Consider the following 20401-nt stretch of genomic DNA (forward strand, 5'->3'; position numbering starts at 1 on the left):
AAATGTTGTTTATCTGAGACTGTGCTGCACTCACAGGGTGAATTAACCGTAGCGTCTGGGTAAATTAGTTACTAATCAGTCTCAGAGGCATGAAAAAAATGGCCCATGTTACTCATTGATAACAGCGGGCTGCTTTTCTGGGTCATGGCCACTCGGCTCTGAAAATAAAACGGAAAAAAAATAAACTTGTCAGGATCTGAAAGCTGACATTTAGACGAACCAAATGATGTGCTAGTGACTGTTTATTCTAGAGATATACAACCACAGAGGAAGAGTGCTGTGCATTTCGCGATAAAGAAAAATATTTAGTGCTGTCAAACAAGAACAAACCGTTCCCTGGCTTTCAGGAAGAAGCTATTGAGAAAAAGCTCCACATATTGAGCTGTTATGAGACTATTTTTCTTGCTCAATAACTCACATCTGTTTTGAGGCAAGATTCTGGAGGGGAACAGGGTAAAAAGCTAATAATCTTAATTAAAAAGCTAGTAATCATACTTTTCGAGATAATTGATTACATTCAAAATTAGAAATATGTATTTGTTGCATTAAAAGACATCTTCTAAAATGTTATGAAGGCATTATTTTATTAAACACAAGCTAACTTGCATACATTTCTAGCACAAAAAGCTGACAATTGCAGTGTTCATTTTGACAGCAAATTTTGATTTAGTTTTAGTCTCGGTCTTTTTACTACAATTCTGTTTTAGTTTTAGTCAAATTTTATTCATTTTAGTTTTAGTCGACTAAAGCCGAGATTAGACTGCATGATTTTCAAAGTAGTCGTGTCAGATGTTTTCACACTGCATGACTATCTGGGCTGGCATTTTGTCGCTGCTTTATTTATACTTCAAGATGGATCGGCGACAAGGGCTTTCACATTGTAAGACTTTACAATATGAAGAATCGCAGACAACTTCGTCCAAACTACGTCTCACAGGCAAAAACACGTTGTATATCTTTTGTTATTAACTACATGACGAGATAAAAGTCTTTAATGGGGTAGAAAATGTATATAATTGCTCACCTAGGTTTGAAGGGAATTAGCAATTTCTCCTCAACTTACTTTTTTAACTTTCTGTTTAAAACGTCAAACAGACACAGGTGCTCCTGTCAAACCTCCACTAGTTTTTCCTCCATTTCTTGGGTCCAAATAAACCAAAAATTAGCGCTTTTATCTTCTTCCCCATTCTCCCGTTGGCCAGCAGGTACACACACAAACAAGTGAATGCAGCTCTCTCATTGGATGTAGTTGATCGCTGATGTTATTTTCAGTCTAAACTCATTTCATATGGCAAGATTTGATTCACCGACAGCTCCATATATTTAGCACGCCAAATATCTCACAGGCATCAGCGACTCATAAGCGATTCTCTCAGATCGCGTCTTTGATAGTCCATACTGTGTGATTGTCACTCAATCAAAATCGGGGCTAAAATCATGCAGTCTGAACTCGGCATAAATCCACTCTACTTCTATGATGTTGTAATCACTGAGGATCAGTTACTTTTTAAATGTGTGTGTGCGCGTCAGGCATCACACACCAAGATTAATTCTAATTGGATATTTTGCAAAAAACGTACCTCAATCACATTCTCATCTCATTTTCATTAGTCAACGAATATGTCAGTATATTTTTATTATAGTTGTAGTCACCATCAATTCGTCTAGTTTTCGTCAGTAGAAACTTGTTAGTCATTAAAATTATGACGAAAATTTTTTGGCAACAAAATTAATACTGCTATTAAATGAAGTCAGGTTCTTTTTTCAACACTTTTTGTTGCGCTGGTTGAAAGTCTCTTCAAATTCCAATAGTAATGATTAAAGTTGATCTAAATGTATTTTTATATCCTGGGTTAGGCAATTCCCATAATTCTTATAAATAGCTCAAATCTCTGTTAACAAATGTATATTTGTACATATGTTCACGCTGATCCGCCGATTATACGTGCATGAGCACCGCGTTCACATGCACACGAGAGAGAAAGTGACAGCAGTAAAAACAAATGCTGAATCAAAACTTTTTAAATCCTGAATCAATATTGGAGTTACTTTTGCACGCTGGAGGAAGGACAACACCATGGCTGAAGTATTTCTTTTAGACAGGTAATGTTTTAAAACTATTTTAGTGGCCCAAAGCTGATGTAGATTTTGGTGTTACGAATGGGTTATATGCACGGAAGTGTTGTTCAGCTACAAAAATATTTCGGCAAAAGATTGATGCGACTATTTTTTATTTCATAAGGGGCCTTTTACAGCTTCGATAATGTAGATTTTGCTTTATTTTATCAACAAAACATAAGTAAATAGCATATTCTGCCTAGCCTGCTTTACTGAGGTGAAGTTTTATATTCATATCACATTGGTTCATTTTTGACGCCTGTGTCTGTGACCTGTGTCGCCCTATATTGTTTACTATGCTACTTTAAATAGCATAATAAGTATAGCTTAGTAATAAGTATAATACCTGCACGCTGCCGGCCAACCACCTAGCATACAGTAGACAAATTGCGTGAGAGAATGAGACCAGTGATCCTTGCATGCATAAAATATTGCACATTATGACAAGTTTTGCTTGCTAGACAACTGAAAACGTGCTAGATGGTGCACAAGTTTTTGTTCGGAATTGTTATATTATAAAAGTACTGTAAAGTTTTCTAACAAGCGAATGACATGATGGGTTGTCTACTGTCATCTTTAAGATTTGCATTCGTGTTTCAGGAGGCTTGGCATTGGACGGCAGTCCCTCTGACTGTGTTTTCAAGATATTATGCTAACCAGTTAGCATTTTGGCATTTGGTTTTGTGTCACGTTTTATCAGTCCGTAATACAAAAAATGCTTAAAAATATAGATTTTTCTTGTAGAATAAAATGTTTGTAATCAGCCAAATGATGTGCTTTATCCCACAATAAAAACCTTCAGATTGTAAATATGAATAAAACTGTAAAGTTGCAAAAGATTTAAGGCTCAGAGAAGAGGAAAAATATATAGAATAATAAAAAAAATATTTAAAAAGTACACACAACGTAAAGTGCATTAAAACTTAAAAGTGTATGTTTTCTTACTATTACGCTGAAAACAAAACACCATACGAATAACCGAAACGTTGACAGGTGCATGAAAAAGCAGTATTTTGGCCTCCAGTGTCTTGTCTTAAAGAGGCGAAGGGAAGTGTAAGTGTGTGTGCAGTTTTGTTGCGTTTGGGTTTAACCTTAACACATGAAGACGGTTTCGCACAGAGCTGCAAGGTTGCAGATTAAAGTGCATCTTCCATTGTGGTCGTTGTCTGTGTTTGCCGTCATTGGTTTTCACAGGTTCACGGTGTGCTCTTCAACAGAAAACAGGAAACAGCTGAAGAGCTACTTCTCAGAAGCACACAAACATGTGCAGTTGTTTGCATTTGGAGGGCTTTAAATTAGCCACGTGCTGAGCTTGATCTTTAGCACCTTCACTGTCTGAGAGTCATAACACTTATCGAACTAATAAAGCCTCTGGTTAATTCTAGAGAAACTCATTTGTGGTTTAAAAAAACAGGCTAGGCTGTTTAGGCTGAGCAGTCGGGATGTTTACCAAGGGTTTGGCCTTCCTAACACTCCACAGCAGGCCAAAGTACAACAAATCCGCACACAATAAATCTTTTAAACTCGCTTCAGTACAAGAACATCGTGTCATTTTGGAGTCGGAAGCTACATAATAGCAGATTTTCAACAATAGAGAATTGCATGAAACCAGTAATCAGCAAGTCACATTTCACCCTTAAACTAAATAATTACAAATAATGTTGTGCTTATAGAAAATGGTGCCAATTGTTCCACCTTTTTTATGAATTTTAAGCACATTTTTCCCTGCAGTTTTCTTTAAAACGATGCACAAGCTATTTTCATGATCATAATCTATATAAATAAATGATTATTTAATTTTTTTAATAAATATCCAACATTGTAAAAAATGCTAGGTTGTCAAACTATCTTTGGGTCAAACATGGACACCTAAAATGAAATTAAATTACACTACTTATACCAAGTGTTGGGGTTTGTCCTTATTTGACCCAACCTTGGTATAAAACATCTCAGCATTTATTAGATCGTGTAAACGCTATAAACTATAATGCTGCGGTCACACGTTTAAGCATGCGGAATTCTGTTGTACGAAAATTCTGTTGTGCTGCGAAAAGGGGTGGTATTAAACAAGATTATTAGACATTAAAAAAAAATTAAAAAAAAGAGCAACTGGTCCATTTTTTAAATTTCTGTCCAGAGAGGTCATGTTTTGATCTTTGATTGGTGATTTCGCAGGTCAGAATTCACAGAGCTTGAACTTTGCAAGGCAGCAAACTGCGAAACTTGTCGCACGCGCTTGCGTTTCCGGTCTGTCGCATTCGCATGCGTATGAATGGAAGTCTAAAAGTGCAGTGTGAGCAAAGCTTAAAACATAACCATCCTAGCATAAAAATGCCAGTTTTAGCAGAGTTTAATCGATGTACATACTTAAAAGTAAAGAATACAATTAAATATTATGTCTATTTAGCAATTTATTTTTTGCATTACTCTAATAACATTTGTTTTGAGTACATTATTTTTTAATACAATACACAGACACACAAACATGCAAAAAAAATCCATTTCATTACCATAATTGTATCATTATTATAATAATTATATAAACATGTTTTCGTGAAACCTGTTTATGTATGTGTTGGAATAAGTGAGAATGAGTTGTTATGCATGTCAGCATATGTTGCTTTTATGTTTAGTGTCTGGTTATCTTTTCCCTTCTCTGAGTCAGCAGTGAACCGCAGAAACACACCACAGGCCAGAGAGAAACAGAGAAATAGAGCGAGGCAGGCCTCGAAAAAAAAACACCTAGCTATTCTAAGAATCTCTCTCGCTGTAAAAGAAAGAATACATTACAATACAGAAACAGAGAGAGAGAATGGTGCGCTATGCAGATCTGGAAGTTCCCTCAAGGAAATGAGCCCGTTTCAGAAATAGATGCATTAAACTGACTGAAAGTGACAGCCAAGACATGCAGAATGTTACAAAAGATTTCTATTTCAGATTCTGTTCTTTTAAACTTTCAATTTCTGAAAGAAGGTGAAAGAAAAAAATTAATCTGCTTTGAATTCCAGGAATAAAATACATTGTATAATACTGTATATTCACATAGAAAATGTTTTCCAAGCCATAATGTGCTGTAGGAATATGCAAAACTTTTGAACAGTAGTCCATGCATCTACTTTATTTTAAAACATTAAATAATACTATGTGTATAATTTAAGGAAAAGAAAAAACGAAAAACTAATTTAAAGAAAAACTGAATTTATCAATTATATAATTTATTTAAAATTCATAATGTCTTTTTTCTTCCTTTGCTTTAACAAAAGCAAAATTGGCATTGCATGAGACTAATATTCTTCTTTTTGGTTCAAATTTGAATCTTAGTGTTTTACTTCAGACTTTTGAACTCTGCTGTACTGTATTTACAAATTATAATCAAACTGGAGCTGCACAATATATCGTTTCAGCATCGATATCGCAATGTGTGCATCCACAATAGTCACATCGCAATGATATACAATGTCCAGTCTGAATTATAATTGACCAGGAGCTACAGACTTGTTTTTAATCGCTGTATTTATATAGAAATTATATGATTTATGCCAAATCGCAGCTTAAAAAATATATATAGCAAACACTATATATTAAAACACTACCATCTTAGCATAAAAACACCAATTTTAGCAGATTTAATCAATTTACATACTTCAAAGTTATGAATAAAATTTAATATTATGTCTACAATTAAATAACTACCATTTAGCTTTTAATTTTTGCATTACTTTATTAATATTTATTGTGTACATTATTTTTAAATACAATACACACAGACTAATTTGAATCCTAGTGTTTCACTGTGCAAATCAAAAATAGTCACATCGCAAAGATATGCAATGTCCAGTCTGATTTATAGTTGACTAGGAGCTACAAAATTGTATTTAATCACCATATTTATATGAAATTTACATAATTTATGAAAAAAAAAACTTAGTATATTTGTCTTGTTTCTAGTCTAAATATCCAACGCAATCTCACGGCAATTCGTAACTTTTTGATTTAGTGGCTAATTCGTATGAATCTGTACAATCTAATTCGAACAATTTAGTATGATTTGCTCATCACCCAATGACGGTTGGGGTTAGGGGTGGGGTTAGGTGCCACGCCTCCTTTTTAAAATAATACATTTTCGTACGACTGAACTCCTACGAATTTGTACGAATTAGCCACTAAACTGACAAAACGTAAAATACTTACGTTTCCTCGTGAGATTAGGCTGAAATATCGTGAACACAAGACTATTTCACTCACCACACTGGCAAGTCATTTCCTTAAAACAAGCAAAAACACTTTTAATTTTCACTCATTTCTTCTGATAGTGAAAATTAAACAATATTTTTACTTACTCTAAAAGTTTTTTCAGATATCTGGACTAAAAACAAGCCAAAAAGTAATAAAAGCATTTTTTATTGTGATTATTATATTGGGAACTCAACCAGAATACTGTTAGACTCCCCAGAAAACTGTCAAACAGAGCTATTCAAACCATCTTGTAAAACCGTACTTGCAATCTTTCTATCACAGAAAATGAAATATCGCGATTTCAGAATTTTCCAATATCGTGCAGCACTACAAAACCCATTAAATATCAGCAGGAGAAGAGAGAGACATCTCCTATGGTGACCCTGACTATCAACTCCAGCAAACAGCAACAGAAACAACTTTAACACTAATGATAAGATAAGCGCAAAAACAACAGATAACTGCCATCTTCCCGACCCTCGCTTTATAAACAACCACACACAACGATATGGCAAAACACAGCAATAAAACTAAAACGTATATTCTAAAAGACATTTACATCTAACACATATAAAGATATGAAGAGTTCAGATGCAAAACCTCTGAAATGTTCTTCTAAAATGAGAATTTTTCCTCAGAATCTTATTTTTATGTTTACTTATTTTACATTAAAGTCAAAGAAAATAACATCTTAACTGCCATGAAAGTGAAATTGCTCAACTTTTACATAGGAGGCTTAGAAAAAAAAATTATTTAGAAGACAATTTCAGATGCCACTTGATGTTTTTGCATCTGAACACCATATATAAATGTATACAAATGTGTTCTATGCTTGATTAAAAAAAAGACTACGCTCATCCTTTTAGTTATAATATTCAGTCAGTTCTGTCAGATGAAGTCAAAGCTGCACCTGGGAGTATAAAAGAGACTGAATAAAAGAATAAAAGAGAGCAACCAGGTGAGTCTCTCCCACTGTGACTGCAGCTTCCTTCCAGCTGCTTTCACTCAGGTCCTCTTTTGTTGTGGCCCTGCGCTGCAGATGAAGAACGAGAGGGTGGCTGAGCCCCGAAATGGCAGATGTGAGAAGAAAGAGGAACAGACTGAGCCCACGCAGTGTGCAGGAAGAACATACACATGTTTTTTACCATGCAGTCTTGCATCTAAACACACACACACACACACACTCTGCCTGGCTTGTTGTGTGTGTGTTTGGGATGCATGAAACCATTTGCAATAGAGCGAATTACTTTCACATAGTGTTAAACTACTTTGAATTGTCACGGCCTGCAGGTAAACAGACCCATGAGACCAGTTTTTGAGTCACTCCCACAGAATTTGTCTCATTTCAAACACCCTCGCTGTTTTTCGAATGTAGCAGCCATCCAGATCCATTAATGTTCTCTTTTGCATCTTCTCTCTGAATATAAAAATGCTCTCCAACTGAAAAGACTACACAGTGCAACCTATGAAAACTGAGGCTAACCGCATTTTATATTTCACTGGAGTCAGCACTTTAAACAGCACCTATAATGCCTTGTGCTTGATCTTCTTCTCTTGCTACAGTCAGTGATTTTTTTATTGCTAACTTGCATGTTTTTCCTCACCGATAACCTAAGCAGTGTTTCATTGATAGTACTTGCTTTATCTCAGTTTGAGCTTTAAGCGAAAAGACTATTAGTCTGATTATAAACGATCATTAAACATCGCTAAGCTACACAGTAGCTTTCTTAATAATCTTGCTTAGCTTTTCTGCTATCGCAAGACCCCCTGGGGTGTTTTTAATCCTTTCTCAATGTCCTTCAGTTCAACAGTTCTGTTTTTAAGCCTTTCACATTGTCCATATACAGGCTATTACTGGAAAACTGTGCTAATTAGCTTATTAGCACCACAAAGACACACTGTACTAACAGCCATTTTGAAATTTGTGTCATCAGAATGCAAAAAAGAGAAAAATACTTTAAAAGGAAACACTTTAAAGGGCTATTTGAGATGGGAATAACCATTTTGTAATAATATTATAACTATCAATAATTTTCAATGATTATCAAAAGTATCAACAAAATGCTAATCAAGCTATTTGCAATATTAACTTGCTTTTGTTGATGATAAACCTAGAAGCCGAGGCTAATTGCTAACTAGCACATTTTTAACATGCTAGACCAAGGGCTTCCAAACATTAAGGAATGCTAACTATGCTAACTATTAGCATTCACATCAATGCACAATAACTTTGTTTACAGACAAAAAAACAGTCATACGGTCACTATCTTGAGCTATGCAAGAAAACGATTAACAAAAGACAGTTTCAAGAGCAAAATGAAAAAAAATTATCATTCATCTTAATAAAATGTTAGCATTACAGGGCTTGAAATTGCGACCGTTTTGGTCGCATATGCGCCCCGAAATTTAATTTATGCGACCTCATAACATATTTGGGAGCAGTTGTACGACTGCATATAATGGTTGTAGAGCGACCTGTTTTTATTTTTCTAACGTGCTGATTCAATCTTCCCTGCTGCTATATTGGTTCATATTTGCAGTCAATCACTCAAGCTTTCCGCTGTCAGAAGACAGGGAGCTTCTGTCACCGCGGGAAATGCAAACGGCCGAACAGTGAAAAGTATGTTACACATGTTTGCAAACCCCACCTAAAGTTACAAATAATGACACAGATGACAGCAAACGGAGAGGGTGCCCGAATTTCGATGCGTTGCATCCACTGGTGTTCAGCGCAAACGTGTTAACACTGTAAACATTATTACCAAAGAAGCTCCCCTTTACTAAATTTAAACTGAATCTGCGGCTACCGAGTGAAAAAGCTAATTTCAAGCCTTGCATTATGCTAATGAAGCTAATAGTAATATTACCTTACTTTTAGCTATGATGGTGTATTTAAAATACCTATACAAGTAAGCAGTCAAGGGCCTGTTCATACGTAGTACCGAATACCAGTCATACCAAATAACTAACACATTGGTTAAATCATAAACAAAGCAGTTAACTTCTACTTTTAATGCTCAAGCTGTTTTAAGTGGCATAGGACTGACTGTCTTATATAAGTCATTATGCTCTGAAAGTGTTTCCAACCATATTATGTATCTGTTGCTGTAGGAATAGTTGTGGTGTAGATTTTACCACTCTCATAAAATCAGAATTATTAATAAAACTTTATATCTGTAGTAATCATCCTTGATGTGAACAGCCCTTAAGGCTTTTCTAGATTAATAAGTAATGGTGGGGATTTGTAATTAACTTTAAGCAAGATAATGTTGGTAGAGTGTAGCTGTACTAGAAACATGCCATCAATTGACGTCCATGCAAACTAATTCATTGTCCAAACATGTCAATGGCATCAGAGCTCTGTTACTAAATAACATCTGACTACAAAGATACTTGTGTCTGTGATAAAAATAGGGATGCACTGATATGGATTTTTTTGCCGATATAGATAACCGATATCACTTAAGATTTGGAGGCCAATAACTGTTATATTGGCCAATAAATATAAATATTTATTATATTTTTATAAAGTAGACACCTGATTTATTTTTAAAAACATGATAAACATTTTAACTGATCCTAGAACAGTCTACTTACACACCTATATTAGCGATTTCAAATAAATCAGCATGCCAACAATTAATTATTTCCTTTTCTTCGCATAGCAAATTAACAAGCAACTTGACTGCTGCATAAAAATAATAGATTAAATAACATAATGGGATTTAATTAACAAACAAGTAAAATAAATATACTCTATCAAACATATCTACAATGATGAGGAATATGACTTCTAATTAAGTTATTAATGCAGAGCAATACCACACAAAGCAAGGACGGGCTTTAAGGGAATAAACAATCTGAGGAAAGTTTCGTTATAGTGTACTAACGATATGGCCGCCGATATATTGTGCATCCCTGGATAAAAATCTCTGTTATAATGCACTGGACAAGTCTGAACTAATTCAACCCACACATGGTGCGAGGCAGGCAATTCTGTACAATTACATAATCTATGGCCTTAAAGATATAAACCTAATTTTGATATCGAACCGATATCGATCACAATAAAAATAGCATTTATCGGCCGATAATGATATGGCAGACGATTTATGATGCATTCCCAGATAAAAATCTTCATTATAGTGCAGTGGACAAGTCTGAACAAGTCTAAACAAATTCGACTCACGCATCCGCGTGGCAGGCATTTCAGTCTAATTACACAATCTTTCAGCTTAAAGATATCAGCCTAATTTTGATATCAGACCGATAACGATAACATTAAAAATTGCATTTATCGGCCAATAATGATAGGGCAAATTTTACTCACGCATGGAGCGAGGCAGGCAGTTCAGTACAATTATTTAATCTTTTGGCTTAAAGATGTCAGCCAAATTTTGATATCACACCGATAACGATAACATCCCTAGGTAAAAATCTTTGTTATAGTGCACTAGACAAGTCTGAACAAATTCGACCCAAGGATGTGTGAGGCAAGCATTTATGTACAATTACGTAATCTTTCGGCTTGAAGATATCGGCGTAATTTTGACATCGACACATAGCGATAACATTAAAAGTAGTGTATCGGCCGCTTGCAATGTCCCGCCGATATATCATGCATCCCTAGATAAAACTCTCCCAACCCTGTTGTATTAAATATCTTCCAAAAACAAACAAAGGATGAAATATCAAAACGGATATTCCTAAATAACCCTGCTTTGATAAAGAACAAGACCAAGTCCACTGGAAAACATTGCCAAGATAGGAAATCTTTTATTACAGAGAAAAAAACTTTTCTTCCAAAATATAGAAATCTGTACAACTTCCGCACAATCAATTTACATGAACTGTACAAATTTACAGCAGTTCATCACAACATACCCAAGAATGAGGAAAAGAATGAACACAAGAGATGTACAGACGGGGGGGGGGAATAAAATCACAAGATACAGACAGCTTTATCTTGGGTTGCTCAGAATTTTTTCTTTTTTTTCGTTTTAATTTAAAAAGAAAGAAAAGAAAAGAAAAAAAACGAGGAAAGTGTATCAGCACAGAGCATGGAAACTGATAAATATATATATTTTTTACCAAAACAACTTTGGTCCTCTCCAACACTCCTAACACGAATGGCTTCACTTATGAAAGAGGAATTCATGTTAAAATATGAAATACAAAAAGGAACACGTCTACACACAGCAAAATATCAATTATTGGCACTTCCCATATGTATGGTTATGTACTTAATCTACCATATGTTGTACAATAACAATACATTCTACAAATATGGAACCACCTCAGATGCGAAAGTGGCAATAACGCGAATCACTTCTGAAATGACCGACAAAATTCCCGACCGAATCATTCCCTTCTGTTTTTCACATCTTAACCTGCACATCCATAAGGGTTTCAATGAATGTCTGTGGCCTGAGCTTGGCAATACATTCCAATCGAGACACGGTGGTCTCAAAGTCACATAACTTCAATGTTTAACCTATTAGTGCATTTCATGTGCTCTTGCCTCCAAGTAGACTTGAGTTTAGACTCACACAACGATACTTAAAACTAGTGTGCAAACAATTACCGAACTGAAGCGGAGAGTTGAAACGGTTTGCTGATGTTATTTTCGGTGGAGGTGGGGGGGCAAAGTAGTTTGTAGTAGATCTAAAATAAAAATAAAAAAAAGCACTCGAATTGTCTGTTCCAATTTGGTTGAGATCACCAGAATGTGGTTTAAGAGCTTTAACATTAAAACCAACAGGCAAAGTGTGGGGGGAGGGGCGCCTTTCAGAGTTTAAAGCATTCAGAAAGGTGGGATGGCGATGGCGTTCTAGTCATACGTTTTTTTTTTTAAATAGACTTTCCATCTCTCTATTAAAGTGACTGGACCAAAGCAAGAAAGAAAGGGACGGCAGTGCATCGATAACCCGGCGTTACCCATGGTCCTCTAACGTCAAAAGTATTAACACACAAAGGACTGATAATCAGCACCTTGTCTCGGCAGTTAGCGGCTAAGGCAAGAGCAATATGTCGCACACACATACACGCACGCACGCAAAGCCTGCAACCCGCTTATTTCCACCCAATGTAAACAGAATCGTCCAGAAACCAGGAGCACCCCATGTATCTCTCTTCTCATCCCGACTCGGCTCTTTATGTAAGGCTCAGTTTGGTTTGGAGTGCACTTGGTGTGTGCGTGCTGGCATAAATACTCTCCTCCAGGCTGCGAGAAGGGGGCCGGAGAGGATTGTAGCTGCCCTGATCTGAGGGTCCTACCCCCTTCTTCGGCCAGCCAATAGAGGGAGGTGATATGTTTTGACCGCGCACTCCTAGTTAAGACTGAGACCGGTGACGCCTGGCTGGAAAGTGCGTCGGGAGACCATCTGTAACAAGCAAGCACCACTGGGGCTTCTGCGATTCTGCGAGGAGATAGGAATACTGGTCCATTTGTCGACGCCGTTTCTTGCCGGTCTGTTAGCCACATACTGGCCATTAAATGGAGTCCTAATCTCTAACATGAATCAGTCATTAAAAATGGCAAGAGAGAATAACCTGGGATTGAAATGTCTCTCTCACCTTCACAAATATTGCAACCACGTCGCTCCATAAAGAGCGCAAGCAGAGATAACGATTTACGACAACTGAATAAAGAGGTATGCGATGGAATGCAGTTGGGTCGAATCGAAAACGTCATCCCACACAGTCTAAAATGTCAAAGTGCATTCAACATCCTTTCTAAAGGAGGCAGAAAGTAAAGACCACGTCTGCTCCAAGTCAAGAAAAACAAAAACAAACCTTGCTACATTTTTCATTTTGGCATGACGAGGGGCTTAAATAAATCAAATGTGTCGTCGTTGTTGGGTTTTTCTTTTTTTTTTCTTCTCTTTTTTGTTAGAAATTACATTCATCCAGGAGGGAGCCCCTAGAAAAGCTACAAGCATGAGAACCTTTGCATCACAGTGCCATCGACGGCTAGCGTGGGTAACAGTATGACACAGATATTCCACAGAGGCAGTGTACAGGATGGAGGCGGCTTGAAACCGGTTCATGTCGACCTGAAGCCCAAAAGAAGCCCTACCAGACACCAAGAAGAGACAAAAGTACCGCTTTGTGGTCCAAAAAAGTGAGGTTTTTAGAAAAATGAGGCTCAGAGCGGCACTAGGGTCTGGCACAGGCTCCCAGTGTTTGGGCCTCAGCTCGACAGCAAACGGAGAAAAAGGGCATGATGAAACATAATGGAGCATAATTCCTTAACATTTTAGAGGGAGTTTGTGTTTATGCAATAACATAAACCGTGAAAGCGAAAGTGCAAAGTCAACATCGGCAGATGATGGCAGAAACGCCCTCCCCCCCAATGACCACTGCCGTGGGAGTGGGTCAGTCTCTGTGAGCTGGGGGGCCGGGCGGTGTTTTAGGTCTTCATTAGCTGCCCCAGGGTCAAGCCTCTGGTAGATCCAACACAATAACAGAACAGACAACCAAAACGAGTGAAAAATAAACCTACAAGGTTTCCATCACCTGGACGATAGGACACATCCTGTTTTTTTTTTCTTCTTCTTCTCCTTTCTCTCTTTTTTATTTCTTAAAAATGACTTCTGTGACCCGTTTAGCTGGACACAGTCATCATGTAGGGTTTAGCTGGGCTGGTACGACCCAAAACCAGTAGTTCCTCCTTGCAGCTGATGTGACTTTCCACCATGGCCGATACCTGGGTGACAGATGAGGCGGGGATGCTGTTTCCAGTGGTGGTGCTGGGGTTTCCGTTGGTGCCGGGATGGGATTCGTAGAGCACGCAGATGGAGCCGTCCTCTCCGATGCGGTATGACACTTCAAATGGGTCGACCCACAATGTGAGCTCGCTGGGAAGCAACAGGTATAGCTGCTGAATGCTCAGCCCGATGCGCTGACCAGCCTGTCCAACCAGAGGGTCCATCTTGTGGTTGATACGTATGCAGCGATACCCAGAACCCTTGTTTGGACGGTCTGGGAACCAGTGGTGTTTGTATTGCTCTGTAAGAGAGAAATGGAGGAGGTCGTTATGTAATCGTCGATATATGAAGTATTAATAAAAAAGAAAAAGCAAAGAAAGCAAATATCGCAATGCAAAAGATTACAATGTTTATTTATTAAACAGTAATTCATGTTAGAGCTGCACAATTAATCAGAAAAAGATTGCGATCTCAATTCGACCCCCCACACAATCTTAATCCAGCATCTCTACGATTCAGCTAATTATATTTTCAACTTCTGGAGAAGTGTAAAGGCGGCCTCACAAGTCGTCACATTGTTTTATATAAGTTGCTCAGCAACATGAGCACCTCCAAATGGTATTAAAAGTGTCACATACTGTATTTATAAGGTATAATTCACCCAAAAATGTAATTTCTGTCATAATATAATGATGTTTTCGTGGCTGCGAAATCACACGAGGATGCACGCACGGGAATTATGTCTTCTTTAGTGAACAGACCTGGCATAAGCTGTGAATAACAGGTAATAAAGTTGTAAATTATCTTCAGTTTGTTGCACAGAGCAATCGTTCGGGAGCCCCTGTGCAGCTCCCAAACGATTGCTCTGTGCAACAAACTGAAAGTAATTTACAACTTTATTACCTGTTATTCACATGAATAACATGCATGTATGTTTTTTTCTCTGAGTGACAGCAGCCATGACAGTAGCGCACTTGGCAGTGAAAGTGAAACCAAAACCGCGCACATCATTTACATGATCGTGTCACATTTTACGACCAGGACAAATTTAAGTCTATTTAAGTCTACACGATTCCAAGTCTGTACAAAATGTAGCATTTTTAGCACTACACAAATAGGCCTAATATTAATATTGTTGTTTTACCATGTTTATTAAATAACATATTAATAGCCTACTCGTATTAATTTTAATTTTACATCTACAGAACCCTGGGGGAACAAAAATAGTTATTCTCACTTCAGCCAGAATTGTGCAGCCCTTCATGTTTTTTTAATGTTTATCAGTTTAGTTGAGGGTGCACATATATTAATGCATACATGCACACGTACATGTCTGGTCAAACAATAAGATCATGCCCTAGCCAATGGTAAGAACACTATTATTTTATGTTAAGCAAGCAAAAATCTAAAATTAGGTGGATCTGTTAATAAAACTCTGATCATTTTAATCTCAAAGTAATATTTCTAATATTGGCACAAATGGATTTGTTAACGTACTATTATGGATTCCTAAGTTTAATAAGAATAACATCTTTTTTATTATCCTTACCTTAACTAAAATAAAATTTAAAAAAAGTTTTATTAGCTAAATTTTAGACTTATTAACAAACATTTGCACACTTTATTCCTAAGTTTTATGTCATTTTAATGTTTAATAATTTTTAAATTCAGCACTCTTAAAAAACTAAAAATACTGTAAAGGTGCAGAATTTAAGAATATCTATTGGACATTTAAAGTACTGCAGTGTAATATACTGTATTTCAGTTTTACTTTCCTTTTTTTTCAGCGTGCGGTTGAGAGTAACCCACATGCATATTATTTCTAAAGGCTGATTTAAATATTGAAATTTGTGCATAAGTGCTCTATTTTTACTAACACTACTTTTGTAAATATTAAAGGGTTGTTTGATTATTTTCAACCTGTATTTTACTGAACAAACACTTTTTCATGGCTTACACTTTATGCTGGTGGTGTAACAAAAATGCTAATTTTGCTAATATTTGATTCAAATGGTCTTATTTAATAGATTTTCCTCATATTGCGTATTGAGATTTCTATGAAAACTATGTACATTTTACTGCTAGTTGAACTGAACATGTTAAAGTAAATGAGAATATGTACTTACTTTTTCCCTCTCTGTTGTAGTTGTACAAAAAAGAAAAATACTAATTAGAACAATTGCCAGTAAAGTCAGTATAGTTACCCAAATTGTTTCTGCCGCTCTTCCGCTATCTGTTAAATTTTTGGTGAAGCACCAATTAGTTGGGACAGAATAAAAATATTTATTATTAACATTATTATGACTATTTAAATGTCAAAATGCTAATTTAATCAGCCACAGATGCAGCTGTGTAAAACAATAAACATGCTGATTCGCATTATCACTGGTGACAGGTAATGGCTGAAATGTAAACATCATCATTTTCTTGTGCTTTAATGTTAAAACGGCCCTACTATAAATTGTCATTCACTGAAATGGCATGTTTGAGCTTGAGACCCCTGCTTTACAGTTTTATATTTGTGCACTTACATTAGTTTAGTCAGTACTAAACCAAAATCAGGAGCTAATCTAACAAAAAAAGTCACAATAATGGTTCAAAAAATAGTAGCCCAAATTTATATGTTATTGAAAAATATTAAATACAAAGAGAAGCAAAAGAAATTGAAATATTTAGTTGAAATTTTGTAGAATGTAATTTTTTAGCAATTATTTGATTGGATTTAATAGTATTATCTTTAATTTTTTTAAATATTTTTGGTGACTAAAATATTATTTTAATAAATATATGTTTAATAAATCTGTTTTGTTCTAATGCACCAACATATATTACTCATATTGACTGAGAAATTGATTTTCAAAATGGGGTGTTCTCAATTATGTCGAGCACTGTATATGCAATGTATTAAAAGAACTCAAATCAACTCAAATATTAATAATGCTGAACCCATAATCAAGTACTAAGTCTGCACTCTGATAGTTCGGCCTGGTTATGCAGTAAAAGATGGAGTGAGAGTCTAAAAAGATGTTTTTCCCAGCGCAAAATCATCATTGGTTGAACGCAGATAAACAACCATTAACCATCTGTGTCCAAGGCCTACGTGATGGAGAAAGAGAGAGCCGTTTGATTGCACAATCCCCTTTTGGCCCGAGAGTCACAAAGTCTTCAAACACAACGAGAGCAAAAGGCTGAAGTCCTGGCAAGGCAGCTGGAGGGGGAGGAACCCACCTCTTAAAGACAAAGCGTCCCATTTAGAGTATCATCATGGTTTCAAATCAATCTGCTTTACTTTGTTTTCGTCCATATATATTTTTTTAATCATTCTATAACATCAGTGAGCATATTCAGCTGTGACACCAAACCAAAATCATGACTCTTAAAGAGCCAAGTTACACCCTACACAAAGGACTTTTTTGGCATTTGCGTTTTTAGTCCCTTCTGGCTCTGTGTATTGGGTGACATGTGGAAAACAGGAGACTGAGGGATGGGTCTCAAGCCTCTTTATTCTGCTCTCAAATAGGCCAGGCCCCCGCAGGCCACCTGTAGACCAGGGTTAGATAATGCCGCCTGTGTGCTGTCTATGATGTCCCATCCCATTCTCCTAAAAGCCTAGCAGACAATGATCAATTCGGATCAACCCACCCACAACTCTGGACGGAGCCCAAAGCACAACAATGCTCACCCTACACATAAAAACATAGGACATGAACATCCAGATAGCCTTTGTGGCAAGATTAGGATGTTTTATTTGTGAAACAGGCCTTGCTGTAAGTCTGGGAATTAGGGCAAAGCTATGACGAACGTGTATTTAGTGATGTGATTAGAGAACAGGAAGCAGAAACAGATTTTCAGATCGATCTTACACAACACCTGTGTTTTCAATCTGGCAATCCTTTTCTCACACACACACACACACATTTAAAGTGTGTGGAAAAGGAACTAACCCACTTTTTTCTAGCCTGTTGGGGATTATGAGGAGTCTTTGTTCTATTGTGTGGACATATGTTTGGTTGAGACAGCCGAGAAGGAAAGGAAAGAGCAAAGCTAAACAATATGAAGTCCTCTGTAACTGTAATATGTGATGTGAAACGGGCCCCCACATCCTTCCTTCCCTTCCTCCACTGACGGCCATTTTGTCTGACTGGGTCCACAGCTCCATTTGTTTACAAAACGTCTGGTCCTTGACAAAACTAAAAATCGAGGATTTTTATAACAATAAATAATATATATTTGTGTACATCTCTAGCATCTTTACACATTTAAAGTTTCTCATCTGAGTTCTTTGTATTTGCATATAACCTAAATTATTTATTATGCTATATTACCAATTTTTGTTATATTACGAATATATTATTTGTCTTGTTGGTAAATTGTATGTTTGATTGTCTTTACTACACATTTTTAGTCTATTGATTTGTCTTTGAAGATTAACAAAGGATGTAAATGAGAAAGATACAACCATGAAAAAACAAATAGATGACCTGATTAAGAGTTTAAGATGGCATAACTTAAGCTAACATATATTAAAGTCCTGTAATTTAATTTAAACTACTTTAAAAACTCATTTGAACGCTAAGCAGTCTTTATAATTTCTTTCTTTACACATTTTTACCTTTATTAAATATTTGATTATTGATACTAACATACAACCTGATGACATGCTCTATAATTAACCTATTTTAAATAAAATTTGCATTTGAATGTAAAACAGATTAAATATAATTCTATCATTGAACCAGAACTTGTTGCGGTCATCGTTGGTACAATGTATTTACATGTTTATTATAATGAAACACGGACACAGTGTGCACTACATGTTCTATTACCAGTGTGCTATGAAACATCAACCCTACATATCATACTCAGCCTTGCTGTGCATTACGTAATTTACTGCCTACAACATATGGCAAGCTATTTTCACATTTACTGCTTAGATATAACATGTTACATTTTACATTTGTTAAAATTACTGCCAAATAACCGATTTTTAAATCATGTTATAAAGAATTTCACTAATAACTACGAATTTGGTGCATACCAGAAACATAAACAAGAAAATAATTGCAAACATAACTAATAAAACTGACACAAATCTAAACTTTGTAATCAGTAACGGCTCGCTAGTTAATGGATAATGACTACCAGCGGACAAAATGTTATTAATTTGTAATAAACATGTAATACGGAGTTAATAAACTCAAAAACTGGAATCCCAGTCTTAGATATAAAAACAGATTATGCTCTAATTTAAAATGCTATTAGTTCTTAGAAATAACTTGTATTGTAATAAATAGCGGCTGAGTAGTAATAATAATAAATTCATAATTTTTTTCTAAAACCGACATACGTTACATTTGTAGATTCAATAAAATAACGGCTTGCCACACGATGAAACCGATTCATTCGTTTTATAAACGGTATAAATATGCTATTAATAAACTAAATTATTAATTACGAGATCATTTATATTTTCTACATATAATGTTAGTGTTAAAAATAGATTTGTTTGGTCTTTCTTTCTTTTGGTTCAGTGTTTGTGTCGAAGCTTTCAGCTGTTTATGTTCGTGCGCAACGCGCCCGCGCGCTTCCGTCTATGTGGCCAAGCACATAAATTAACTCGTAAACAAAGAGATCGATGTTTTTCCACACTTTTCACAAACAAACAAGTCACACAAATAGAAAGCGGATACAACGAAGCTCGTATTCGTTTATAAATGTGGATAATTACCTGCCAGGATGTCCTGTAGGGTCTGGCTGAATGTCTGGAGCTGTCTGTCGTTCACATGTCCTTTAATCCGCAGGAATCTCGACAGAAACCCGACGGCGGCGTTTATCTCTGGTTTCATCGTTCCTCGGGCACAGAGGGTATGCATTGAGATGCTCCGAGCGTTTTATGGCCAGTGCGCTTTTGTTTCCGTTCGTAAAATGGTCCTTGTTTTTCGTGCGTTTTATTTCTCTGGTGCCTATGCTGAGCATTTATTTGTCGAGGCTGGGAAAATACGGAGAGTACTGCGTGTTCCAGGACGGTACAGTGCTGTGACTTGGGTTGTTTTGTCCGAAAACACACAAGAGGTGGGTTTCACCCTCCTGCGAAACGGTCCTCCAGCAGAGTAGACCGAAACGAAAGCGAGCTGCGCTTATGTAAAGCCCCCGCCGACAGAAACAGCAACAGCAACAACGACCGGCCAATCACGACGCTTGGATGAAGTGACGTGTGCGCGGAGGAGTGGGCTCATTGCGTCACAGCTCTAGAAATAAACAGAGCATGTGAAAAAAGGGCTGGATGAGGATTCTTAACCCCTTCCTCCGACTCACAACATCTCGTGTAAGGATTTACA

At 36.5% G+C, this 20401-nt stretch overlaps 1 protein-coding gene across 2 annotated transcripts; it reads right to left on the reverse strand.

Annotated features, from left to right (window-relative positions):
• Positions 1-11106: 11106 nt before the first annotated feature.
• On the reverse strand, positions 11107-20180 carry btg1 (BTG anti-proliferation factor 1). Of its 2 annotated transcripts, none has more exons than XM_087245887.1 (2): positions 14978-20180; positions 11107-14834 (listed from the first exon to the last, which is right to left on the reverse strand). In XM_087245887.1, the coding sequence occupies exon 2, from the start codon at positions 14285-14287 to the stop codon at positions 13961-13963; it is 327 nt and encodes a 108-aa protein (XP_087102013.1). In that variant the 5' UTR covers positions 14288-14834; positions 14978-20180; the 3' UTR covers positions 11107-13960.
• Positions 20181-20401: the final 221 nt, after the last annotated feature.

This window comes from Danio rerio, chromosome 4 (assembly GCF_052040795.2).
Source record: "Danio rerio strain M-AB ecotype USA chromosome 4, GRCz13ab, whole genome shotgun sequence".
Classification (NCBI taxonomy): domain Eukaryota; kingdom Metazoa; phylum Chordata; class Actinopteri; order Cypriniformes; family Danionidae; genus Danio; species Danio rerio.